The sequence below is a fragment of the Falco rusticolus genome, chromosome Z (genome assembly GCF_015220075.1).
Source record: "Falco rusticolus isolate bFalRus1 chromosome Z, bFalRus1.pri, whole genome shotgun sequence".
In the NCBI taxonomy this organism is placed as follows: Eukaryota; Metazoa; Chordata; class Aves; order Falconiformes; family Falconidae; genus Falco; species Falco rusticolus.
The window spans coordinates 59,614,738-59,628,054 of NC_051210.1; the positions used below are offsets into that span (position 1 = coordinate 59,614,738).

Sequence of the window (13,317 nt, forward strand, 5' to 3'; positions counted from 1 at the left end):
TTCATGTATTTGAAATTTCATGCCTAAACTGTCTAGGCTAAAATCATAAGTGAAAGGCAAAATTACTAGGAATGCATCACAGTTTCATATAGATTCTTCTGTGTCTGGAGCTGCACTGATACAGTGATGCTGTGTGGGTCCAAAGTACAGGCAGGCCAAAAAAAGAAAACCCAAACACCAAAAAAATCTAGAAAGATCAAAATGTGACTTCTGGTTTGTCTCCTTTCCTATGACTCCTCCCCCCCCCCCCCACCTGCAAGTGGGAAGCATGTGAAGTAGCATATCTGATTACTATGTTGTAGATTCTTGTGCTAAGTTGCTTTTTGTGCTGGCTCTGTGCTCATATTCACTTCCTTCCAGAGATTTTTGGAAAGGAAAAATCAATAGGAGTGCTGCACATTTTGAATTAAGGTTATCAGAGATGTGCTTGTAATTGACTGGATAAATTCAAGATGTGAGTGGGAATTAAAATTTGACTGATGATTTTGTGGAAGAGGGAAGATAATACAAGAGGACAGGCTAAAAAATGTTTTTCAAATGACTGTCATTTTAGCAGGAATGTTTGCATACGTTCACTAAAATTGGCACTTCTTCCACAGCTTCTGGAAAAACATAAGAACACGGAAAGCATGGTAGAGTTGCTTGAACTATATCAAATGGAAGATGAAGCCTACAGTAGTCTGGCAGAAGCTACCACGGAGCTCTACCAGTACTTGCTACAGCCATTCCGAGATATGAGGGAACTTGCGATGCTTAGAAGACAGCAGATAAAGGTATGGTAAAGGTAACTGAATTTCTTATTAATGGGGGAATAATGCTTTTAGTCACTATTTACTAGTTAGCACTTCTATTATGCAGTATGTGCAGTGATGGTTTCTCCAGTAGATGTTGACCCTATTTTTCAGGTTGCTTTATTTGGAGTAGTGCTGAGTGTTGCGAACATCTCATGACATATGTAGCTAACGATCACCTGTTTATCTTACTGTGTGTGTTCACCTATTAAATTCAGCAATTTATTTGAAACTTACAATTTTATGATATCTAGGAATACTGGCTAATACATGAAATAGACACATGAACAGTATATATATTATTATAAATTCTTATAAAAGATTACATAGGAAGTTACTTTTCATTTTAGTTTTCTGAGATAATCTGATAAACCATGAGAAGTTAGTAGCTTCTCATCTATAAATCTGTAAAACACTTAAACATGGAAGCATATTAGAAGTATATAATTTGTTGTAACACTTTAACAGTACTTTTTCCTAAGTGCTGAAAAAGTATAGGTAGCTGAAAAGTACTACATTTTGATAAAACTGTTCTATAATGTGTGTTTTAAATAAAAAGTAATTCTAATTTTAAATACTTAACCAGAAATAACAAATGTCATCTTTATTGCATCTCAGAGATACTTTTGATAAAATCTTTAGTCTCTATGCAGGTTATGATTCTTCTAATATATGTGTTATAGAAGCTGAAAATAGGTTTGTTTATGCTTTATTGCAAATGTGAATTCATCTCAGCTTGACATCTTGTTCAGTTAGCCAATGTTGTTTTTACTGGTTTCAGTTTAAAAAGATAATATTTTCTTCTGGTTTTGAATGTAGAGAAGGGGATGCAAGAGGATTTATGATTCCTAAACTAGTTTTACTTTGAACTGTTGCTCTGGCCCTGAAGTAATTTCTCAGGCAGTTCAGCAATCTGAAACTAACTTGGTGAGATAATGTGATGATATTTGAAACAAAAGTGAAAATGCTCTCCCTGCCCCATGATAAATGTTGCTAAATAGAGAATTGGGATGAATATTTTTTCAGATGTATTATACGGTTGAAGGTTATGAACACTGTGTTTCATAAAAAGCCTTCTTCAAAGCATGATGAAATAGTTCCATTTTATTTGAATTTGTAGCAGAGGAAAAGTTGATTTTTCTTTTTTGTCGTTGTTCTTTTGTCAAGAAAAGGTAAATATATTAAGTAGGTAATATGAATGAAGAGTAATGTTTTGTTTTGGGGGGCTTTTTAACCTCAATGATCTCTTGAATTACAGTTTAAAAATACCTCATTTTCTATTGTTCCTGAAAGAATAAGCTTGGTGAGCTACAGAGGTATGTTCTGTGGTTGATTGTTTTAGTTATGTGTAGTTGCATCTAATGTACATTAAGTTCTCTTCCTAACTTGGCGATTTTTGGGGTTCTAAAACTTTGTCCATCTGTATTGTGTGGTAGAAGAAGATGCCATCTATTGTTTTTCATCTCATTGTTTGAGAGAAAGCAGTACTTGTATCTATGATGACAAAATATATATTATATTGGGTAGCTAGGGTAGAATAATTGCTTTATAAATAGAACTTGTGCATTAAATGGTTTGTGTTAACTTGCTGCATATGTTTTTCTGGCAGGCTTAATAATTGAACAAAGATCCTTACATTTAACCCATATGGCTGGGGTTAGCTCAATTTTCATGCATAGTAGAAGTATTTCTCATGCTTACTACCTTAGTGAAATGGGAGCTGTGAATATATAATACTGTTTACATATAAAGAATGACAAGGAGAAAGATACAATTTGGATGTAGAGCAGGGTAAGCAAAGAATAATTGCAGAATATGATACTAAAATGAAAAAACGAGTTAAACTTGAATACAAATATTAGTATTTGGTCAAGATTGCGTATGTATTCTGTAATTACTTTTTTCCTGGTTTCAGCTGGCATAGAGTTAATTTTCTTCTTAATAGCTGGTGCAGTGCTGTGTTTTGGATTTGGTGTGAGAATAATGTTCATAACATACTGATGTTTTTTAGTCATTGCTAGGTAATATTTATACTAAGTCAAGGGCTTTTCAGCTTCTCATGCCCTACCACTGAGAAGACTGGAGTGGCACAAGAAACTGGGAGGGGCCACAGCAAGGACAGCAGACCTGAACTACCCAAAGGGATGTTCTGTACCATAGAACATCATGGTCAATATATAAACTGGGGGCAGCTGGCTGGAGCTGACAGTTGCTGCTCAGGGACTGGCTGGGAATCAGTCAGTGGGGTGGTGAGCATTTGTATTGTGTATCTCTTGGGGTTGTTTTCCCTTCCCTTTGCATTTTCTTTCTCTTGCCTTCTCCCTCCTTTTTATGACAGCTATTGTGGAAGGAGGGGGGAGTGAGTAACTGTGTGGTACTTAGTTGTCGTCGAGGGTTAAACTGTGACGATTTTACATTTTTAGACCTTTTCTGTATTTGGTATCTGTTTATGATTTGCAGGGAAGTTGTTTCAGTTTGTTTTTTAAGAATCTGAGATTTTTAATAAGTATTTTAATCAATTTCATTTTGTCAGTTTCAAGAATGAGGTTAGAAAAAAATTAATGGCTTTGTTTATAAACTGTGAGAAGAGTATTTAGTGTCTTCTCCTTTTGGAGCAAGACACAAAAATTGAAAGATGTATAATTTGGGTATTAAATGTCTGCTGCTGTTGTGGTACTTCTAGGAAGAGACAAACCTATAGGAAAGAAGGTAGAAGTAAACACTAAATTCTGTCCGCTCAGTGGAGGCTTATTATGGTGGGACAGCAGCTGCATTCTCAGCAGATTCCTTCTTTGGTGAAAAAAACAACCAGCCAACAAAAAAACCCAGCACGAAAGTTCATAACAAAGTTAAAACATTTAGAAGCTTGAAAATACAGATTAGTATGGTCCATGGTAGACATGATAAAGTAGTTTGTTTGGGTTTTTGTATACATTTTACCTTGATTTATGCTAGTTTTTCAGGTGTGTTTTGACTCGTTTAGTGTAAAGGATGGATCATTTAGTATGGTTCAGAAGTCAAAGCTATATTGTGAAGCACTTAAATATTGCTGAATTTGGAATACATTATGAAAAAGGTAGAAGATTATGGAAGGAGATGATGATGGCTTATTATGAAATGAAATGTCACTCTAGAAAACTGACTTCTGACAAAATTTCTACTTAATTACGAACTAGTCATCTGACCCTAGAATAATGCATTCAGTAGTGAGAAGTTTCTCATTTTTTGGGCTTCCAGCTTCAGAAACCAGCTTTTGTTCGTTCATATAAATGCATAATATTTCTAAGCGCTGCTCAAACGTATGGGGACCTCCCTGTAAACCTGGCAAAATGCTTATCAGATACCATGTATTCTTGAAAAAAACAGGACAGTGCAAGCACAGCAGTGTTTGAGACTTTTAGACTTTTTTTGTATATTTGATATGGGAATAATCCTGCTCACCCCAAGGCCCTTATGGGGGACACAAAAAGAAAAGCCAATTATTAATTAAAGATGTTATCAAATTGAGAAATTCTCATCAAAGAAGCAAGTCTGTATTCATTTCAAAATTACAATGTAAGATAATGCATACTAGACATGTTCTGTGTTGTTTAGGATGACCATGTTTTCTAAGGTAAGTGAAAAGTTATATTGATAAACCAGCCAAACAGAGCTATAATGTTGTTCACTGAATGCTTGAGAAGGTATAATAAAGGAATTTAAGACAGTCTTATAATTTATATACACATAAAAACTGCTGAATTTTTGTAGGTAATTTTAAATTTCATTATTTCTGGACTATTTCTGGACTGGTTTAGATGTAATGATATTTAAAGACTTTCAACCAGTGAGATTTAGCATGTTAATTTCACTCTTTGGTTTACTGATCTTTTTCTTCTGATTTCAAGCTCTTGGATGTAGCATAGGCATCAGGCAAGTGAAGCTTTTCAAATGATGTGTTACATGGGTTGGGCTATCTGTATATTTTTCCAAAAATAGGGAAGACAAGTATGAACTTAAAACTACAGAGGAAACAATATAGATTATTTTATCTAGCATTAATTTTGAATTTGAAATGGATTGTAAGATGCTTTTTTTGCTGGAAATCAGACTTCTAATGAACTAAAAATAGCAGTAATATTTTTGATTCACATTTATACCCTCAAACTTTAATTTATCGAAACTGATCATTTCCCTGTGAAAATTTAGCCGGGGGTTTTGTATGTTACAAATACACATTGCCATAGCAGAAAAGTAGGAAGTAGTGGGCATCAGTAGCTGAAAACCTGAAGGTGAAATACTCCTGAAGTTTGGAAGAACAGTAGATAACTCTGCTCTGGTGCTTTTGATTTCAGGTAGTTAAATCTTAATTTTGTCTTATCCGCCACGTACAGTGCAGTCTTCTTCTGAAAGTGTGGAAGGGAGGGACCAGTTAGTGGTTGATACTTGGCTATAGAACTTAGTGACAGGGTAGTATGATCAAGCTGTAAGCACTTTAAGGCTAAGATATAAAGTGTTCTTTATCACAGGATACCAAATCTGGTTATTTAAAAAAGAAAAACTTTCAAAAGAATAACTTCATGAGCAAAACCCCAAAGCCTTTTTTGTATGTACAGTTGTGTTCACTGGTTTTCACAGAGATAAAGAAACTACCTTGCTACTTTAAATTTTTATGGTCTTATAATTGTGGAAAGTACTTCAGTCATATTGATTAGGCACTGTTGGATCAAATGCCAGGTGAAACCAGTGGGAGGCTGCCTTTTGTTACGCTTTTTTGTTTGTTTATTTTTAAATGTGCTTGGGATTAGACTGAAGATAAAATGTAAGGTAAGTTGTTCATGGCTTAAGTGTTGAATGCCAGCAACCTTTGACACAAGCATTCTTGAAGGTCTGGATTGGACTGGATTTGCTTAACTAAAGACTGATAATATCTAGATACAGGTGAGAGACTACAGTCATCATTACCTTTCAATTAATCTCCAGGAAATGAGAACACTAAAATGTTGTTATATATTAAAAGCACTCTTAACTTCATTGCATATGTATTCGTTATTTTCACTGGCATGTTAATTCATTTGAACATGAGGGCTTTTTAAGGACTTTAAATACGCTAATGTTGAGGTCTAGCACTGGAAATAAGAGATCGGAGCAGCGTATAGCTTGATAATTCATAAAATTCAGTTTTTCTCCAACTTGTAGAATACCTTATTAGTCTGTTGTGCTTCCTTTTCCAGCTCCTTTAAGCAGATACTGTTATAGTTGAAAATATAACTGGCTCAGCCATATGTAGGTTTATTTGTTGGTTTAATACTTGCTGGTGCATTGCAGTTAGTGAATCTTGTAACTAATTTTACTTTGATTTGTGTAAAATTAAATGCTTAGAAATAAATTATACTGCATTGAACATTTTAACTTGTGGTTAAAAAATTTTCACAAAGGCTGAAACAAGTTCAAAGGAGAAGCTAAATATAGTGATGAGGATAGCTAGAAAGAATTACTTGGAAAAAAGAACACTTTAAAAAAAAGTCTCATGATCTATAGAAGATTCTTTAGGGAATGGAGTGGATGTCAGTGCTTCATCTGTAGTGTTGCTCCCATAAATCAAATGGAGGAGTTCTGTATTACTAAAACCATGTGTTTATTGTTGGCTCTTGAATAGCTGATGTCTTAGTGAGGTGGTTTTTAACCATGAATTTCTATTTTTTAATCCTCATATAATATTTTGGAGTACATGATGGTCTTGCAGTGAAAAACATGAAAACAAAGCTACACCAGGCACATTGGGAGGACACTAAAGCAGCACTGAATAAAATGTGTAGATTACTTGTATGGCAATCAGCTCGGTTTCATTCCTCTTACTTTTGCGAATCACACCCTCCAGTAGTTACAGGCTAGTGACTTGCTGATAAGCAGCTGACGAAAAGCATCTGGTAAAAAAAAAAAGCTAGCACTCAGTGCAGAGACTGAAACAGTTCAAAGAATTCTTAAGTCTCCTTTTGTGTATCTGTAGTTGAAGATGACATCTTTGCATCATCAGAAATTATAGCTAAGTAAACCTGGCTTTTGAAAAACCTGTAGAGTAGGGAAGAAATGGTAATTAAATTTATGCAAAATGACTGGATTTGCAAATTAAGTTCATAGCAGTAATTTCAACAAAGCTTTTCTGGTTTAAGAAATGGTTTAAAGCTGAATTATGCTGTGATAGTCTTTCTAGTCTTAAAGCTTGTTTCAGAAGGTTTGTATGCCAGTCTGTTTACATTCTGAAATATAAATCCTCTAGACTATTGTATGAACTTACAGCAAATGTTTTGCTGACTTGAAATCAGGGTTTTCTAGGCTTTTTGAAAAAAATGCTACAGACAGACAATCTGATGGAAGGCAGGCTGGTAGTCTGAAGCAGTGAGGAAAGTGAACTCTTGATATGAAGTTGCTGACTACAAAACTGTAATATGTATCTGATCACTGAAATATGCCTGTCTGCAAAGTAAGAGCACAGAACTGCTCTGGAGGTTCAGCTGTAAAACTGATTAAAAAAATTTGTAGAAAAATCTATTTTTGAATGCCAGAAGGTTGGTTGGTTGGTTTGTTTTTTATTTCAAAAGCTCCCTTACAAAAGGCTGGGCTGGATGATAATATGGTAGGTTAAACTTTCAGCAAGTAACAAGTAATGCTTGTGCAGAAGGGTGTTGACAACCTCTGAAAGTACACATGCACATTTATATGCACTTTATTACTCCTGAGGAAAAAGGTGTAAGAATTACTGTGAGGAGTTCTCTGAAAACAGCTCACTGTTCAGCATTTTGAAAGAGGAAAGAACGGTTTTGTGGTGGTGGTGTTGGGGGAGGGGAACCCAACCCAAAACAAAACAGAAAGCAACATCACACCTTTTTCTGTATCCATGGTGTACTTGCATCTTGAATGCTGCAGTTTGAGTTTCTATCTCTGAGAAACATAGTATCAGAATATGATCGGAAAAGGATCAGAATAGTTACAAGATGGCCATGAGGATAGTAAGGGTCAGCGCAAGGACAGAGTAAGTGGATCAGGTTGTCTTCAGTTTGGAAAGTGAGTGATTCATCTTGCATAAGAAAGAGATTTATAATTCAAGAATGATAGAACAAAATACTGGATGATTTCTTTTCAGTCTTTCTCATACTAAAAGAAAAAAATAAGGTTCTCTCAATGAACTTGTAGCACTTTTAAAACAGTGCAAATAAAGGAAAAACAATTAAACTCTCATTAAACACACCTTACATACTCTGTAGCGGTAATTTCCACAGTTTAACTATGGAGACTTAAGTATGTAGATGTACAGAAAGAGACACTCATCAGTAGCTATTAACGATTCAAATAAGCCATCAGCTCAGGAAGCCTCTAAGCTGGTTAGTAATGGATGTTGGGAGTCATCAATGTATCTATACCTCACATCTTAATTTTTTTTTTTAAGTGCTAGTAATCATTGCAGTTGGAAGCAAGGGCCATGATAGCCTTGGATCTGACCTACGATTAGGAAATGGGGCAAAAGATGGCAGAATCAGAGTATCCATTCAAAAAGGCATTTTGATGAAACTCTGAAATGATCTTAAACATGCAGAAAATACTAAATTCTGTGTCCCTACAAGGATTAGAGTAAAGGAAAGTGAAAACTGGAGGTGTGTGAATTTTTCTTTTGCAGTGTTTGATATGGAGAAATTAAAAAGGAAGAGACTGATGTAATATTATGCAGGCTTGGGAGAAGAAGAAAAGAGGTTTAAGGTCTTCAAAGACAGAAAAACTTTATCATGACTGTAAAATTTGTGAGTCCATGTTTACTTAAATCTGTAAATAGTTTGAAGTCTACTTTTTGTTTTCAGTAGTGCTCTGAAAAAACTGTTGGTAAGCTTTCTTGATATTTGCTGACTTTATACTGGATCTTAGAGGGCTTTATTTGCAGTTACAGTTATTTTCAGTATCCCTGTTCTTGGGTATTTATATATGTTTAATTTCTTCTTGTCTAATACTTGTGTCCTTATTTTCCTTTTTTCAGTATTATAAAAATTCAGTCGTATTTTTGATGGACATGGTTAACATTTTGTCTGTTGTATATATTAAGGGTTTTTTTACCTGAAGATGGAAAAAATCCATCCAGTCCTTTTCATCCCCAAACAGAATCTAGAACATCCAGAAACACTCAAGCCTACCTGCTTTAACACTCAAGCTCACTTGCTTAAATGAAGTTTTCAAACAGTGTCTTATAAAAATTCTCTTGTTTGTGATTCCCTTGGACTGAATTAAGGTGGAACAACAGCAACCAACCAGTTGTACGATTTATTAATACAAAATATAAAATGTAGTTAGATATGATAGCTTGATGGTGATTACTTTAATTGGATAAGCAAGTTCTGTGCCACATGTTATTACTTAGATCTGATCACTATTCAACAAAAAGAAGGGGGGTGGGGAGTGGGGAGAGAGACCACCACCTGTGGGTCCAGTGGTGTCCTTTGGCTCGCTTCACCCTAGGTGTCTTGGTGGTGGGGCTCCCACCTGAGCTTCTGTGGTGGGGGTCCTACCTGAGCGTTCGTTGATTCAAGTGTTATGCTCTCAAGAGAATGCCTCATTTACATACAAAGCAGTTGTGGGTGTGCTCTGTGTGTGCACAAGTCCAATGTGTGAGCAGTGGTCGCAGGGGGTCCTCATCAGCAATCGTGATGGGGGTTAGGCAGCCTCTGCTCTGCACATGAGCAGTTGCCTTATGTTACCACAGAAGTTTGTTTCAGGAAGCGCTAGCTAGACTTTGCCCTCACAAGTCCTAAAACCATTCCATCGTGTACCACCCTGTGGTCTTCTCCAAGCTGAGTGGAACAGCTTTGCACCAGCTCCGTGCTGAGCAGTGTTTAAGGCAATTATCAATGTTTCGGTTCCTTACAGCAGCTCGGTGTTTGAGCTGAAACACTCCTTCATGTATGAAGCGGTTTCTTTTTTGCCTACTGCCTTTGCCATTACCACTGCAGTGGTCCCTTAACTTACTTTGTTTTGTTCTTATAATTAACTGATCTGCAGTTGTTACATTTCATGTTTTTCTCCTTTTCTGCCTCTTACAAGTCCGCTAGAAGAAAGATAACACAGAGAGCTGGAAAGATGTGACAGATACCTGCCTGAGCTATCATGAGATCTCGTCTAAGTCTGTTTCTGTCAGTGTTGTCCATCATTGTCCCAGCTGTCTTCAGAAAAAAACCCCTGGAAAGTATTAAAGACCCTTGAGGATTGTTTCTTTATTTAGGAGATGTATACTATAGAAAACTTAACATAATCCTACAGTTACAGGCCTGTTTCTCATATCTTCTCACAATAAACTTACATTCTTCAACAATCTCTGACCCTAGTGTACTGGGTCTGGCAGAGCCCCACAGCAGCCCTCTTAGTGCTGTGCTTTGTATTGGTGGCTAGAAAAGTGGTGATAACACACCAGGGTTCTGGCCGCTGCTGAGCAGCGCTCACCCAGCATCAAGGCTGTCTCTCCAATCTAGCCGCCTGGTAGGCTGGGGATGGGCAAGATCGTGGGAGGGGACATAGCCAGGACTGCTTCCCCAAAGTGACCAGGGGGATATTCCATACCATATGATGTCTGCTCAGATATAAAAGCTAAGAAAAGGGAGGAGGAAGCGGCGTGGGGGGAGGGGCAGTGTTCATTATTTACTGTGTTTGCCTTCTGGAGCAACCACTACAGGTACTAAAGCCCTGCTTCCTGGGAAGTGGCTAACCATGGCCTGCTGTTGGGAAGTAGAGAATAGAATCTTTTGTTTTCCTTTGCTTCCGTGTGCGTGATTTTTGCAGTTGCTTCATTAAACTGCCATTATCTTGACCCACAAGTTTGGGTTTTTCCATCTTACTTTCTCCACCCTCTGTTCTGCTGGGGAGGGAATTGATACAGTGGTTTGATGGGCACATGGTGTCCAGCCAAGGTCAACCCACCACATCCAGAGAAGAAGAGTCTTGCTGCCACAATTGAGAGACGGGACACGGCTTGATGCAAGCAAATGCCACTTTTAATTAGCCTAATAGCATGATTATATACACACAAGCAATTGTTTCATGTTATTCTGATTGGTCCAAAAACTTGCTTATTCTATAACTGTGTGGCAACTCGCTGAAGATCTCGTGCTAGCTATTTAGCAATTCAGCAACAGTTCAAGACAACAATGTCTGCAGTTCTTGAACCATGTCCTTGAGCAAGCTGACAAACTGACCACCTTATTCCTTGTATAGTCTCAACTTGATACTTAGTCCTTGTTTCTGTACCCTCCAGTAATTTCTCATGTCCCGTATCACCAGGGGTTGTGACCCACAAGCTCGAGCACATTCCTTTCAGCTAACGGATTGTTACTTGTGGTCCTGCTTCCCAGGCCCCCCCCTCCTGCATCTTGCCTCTTGTGTTTCGTTCTCACTTGTTCACAGGCTGGATTAGGGACCTTCTTTCAATTTGTTTCCTCTGAGGAACTAATTTGTTTTCCTTCAGAAACATATCTGTATGCTGTAGAAGCATGTTCTGTAATGTTCCATTACTCTGAAGCAATAGCTGATGGAAATAGGTGTTTACGTGATGTATTGAAGTTAATGGCTTCTGCTGTTTCTTCCTATTCTTGAGTGCTTTCTGACAAACACTTCTGTGAAAGCTGTCAAAATGTTCTTAGCTTTTATCTGAAGAAAAGCTTGCTTTAAGGTCTTCAAAAGCGAGTTTCATTGTCAGGCAAGATATCTGCTTCCCCCTCTCCCCCGCGCCCCCCCCCCCCCCTCCCAATTTTATTATGAGTCTTGGATTCTTCTCAAAGAGAATATAGGGGTTTTAGGAAGAATAGCTGCAATAGTTTATTAAAAAAAACTTCAGATTTGGTTATGTGATCTAGTTGTGAGGTGGGAGAGTTTTCTGTTAGACTATGCTTCTGCCAGAACTTTTAGTCCAAATGAGGAACTTTCACACAAAAAAATGAGTTTGAGAAAATGTTAGGGAACTGAAAAGCCTTTTAGGTTAGAAAAACCTTCAATTATATCAGAGTTTCTTAATTTTAAACTAAAATATTTGCTGAATCAAACCTGGGTGTGCAGGTTTAAAGAATGTCAATTAGATGATGACACTGCTTAGTTTTTCTTTCCTCCCTATTTCATTTCTTTGGTGCCTTCTCTTAGTCATAGCTAGCATGGACAATAGTAATTTAAAGAATATGTTTCAATCTAGTTTATAAAATGACCTGTGCTGTTTTATGCGCTATAAAAACAAAAGATGCCGGCATTATAAAGGTGTGCAGTGAGTAAAATGAAGCATAAACATGTTATGCATGCATTGCAAACAGTAATGGAATACAGATGCACATAAGAGCTTTAATTTCATAATGAGAGTTATTGTCTTACATCAGGGTGATTAATTATTGAAGAGAATGTAGAAAACAGTCTTCAGAACTCATGACCCTGTTCGTGTTGCTGTTTGATGGTCTGTATGTGTTTCCCTTTTCCTTTTTAAATTCTTAGTTAGGATGAATGCAGAGAGTGGTAACTTCCACCATGAAGGGGTTGTAGGTGGGGAAGAAAGCTGCTGTTTGTTCTTCGTAAGCTGCAACCTCTAGAGGCAGGTTCCTTGTCTTTCCTTCCCAGCTTTTTTCCCCCTTACAGCTGTGGTCTTCCCCTAGCTAAACTACCCTTTTTTTTTTTTTTTTTTTTTTTCTCCCCATGGGCTTACTTTCTGGTTCCTGTGATAACATAGAGCTCTAAATAATTTCTATCTTCTGTGTAAAGGTACCCAAATTATATTATTTAAATTGAATATTATGATTGAATATATATTTGTATATATTTGCTGTAGTGGTACTTCACTTGACTGGGATATAATGCTCAGCCAGCCATTTAGCAAGGGGGACCATGTATATTTGACCACTACGTCTCAGTTGCTAATCTCTGCTTTTCTCTGGTGATTGTCTGTCCTGCCTGGAAAGGATTACAAGCATAAATTTAATTAATATCTGGGAGGTTATAATTTTCTAAGTAGGTTGCACTTGAAAACTGGTAATTCTTCTCTCGGGTGATTGGTGATTATCAGTATTTACACTGACAATACGAGTATTTTTTTTCCCCATGTTTTCCCAAAGCGTGCCAAGTACCATGGCCAAAAATAGCTATTTACTTGCCATCTGTCTTTTACTTTGTCACAGTTACTTGGCTTAGATTTTAAAGAATGACAGTAACTACCTTTGGAAAGGTTGTTAGCAGTATTTTCTTCTACATTGTTTTTTTTTTTTTAATAACTGTATTTTTCTTTGTTGTGCTTCTTCAAGGAGAAGCTGAATCAGGTGGAGTACTCTGGCTGGCTGGGAAGAGATTGCTTTTCCCATGGGGAGCACTGGAGCTTGTTCGGGTCAATAGAGAGGCTGTTGGAGGCCACAGGGTGTGTATGCCAGGCAAGCTCAGAAAAGTAAGCTTGAGCAGGAGCACAGCCTGTCTGCTGGGAGAGGCAGAGAGCAGCAGACAGATTGCAGAGACCCAGAGATTGCAGCTTCCAAGGTACCAAAGGGGACTC

At 37.2% G+C, this 13,317-nt stretch overlaps 1 protein-coding gene across 1 annotated transcript in view; it reads left to right on the plus strand.

The window, feature by feature from the left end:
* The window catches only part of JMY (junction mediating and regulatory protein, p53 cofactor), a 73,087-nt gene that overhangs the window by 20,151 nt on the left and 39,619 nt on the right, over nt 1–13,317 (plus strand). The window contains exon 2 of the mRNA XM_037373471.1: nt 600–773. Within this exon, the coding sequence (XP_037229368.1) occupies nt 600–773 (174 nt within the window). The remainder of the gene's footprint in view (nt 1–599; nt 774–13,317) is intronic.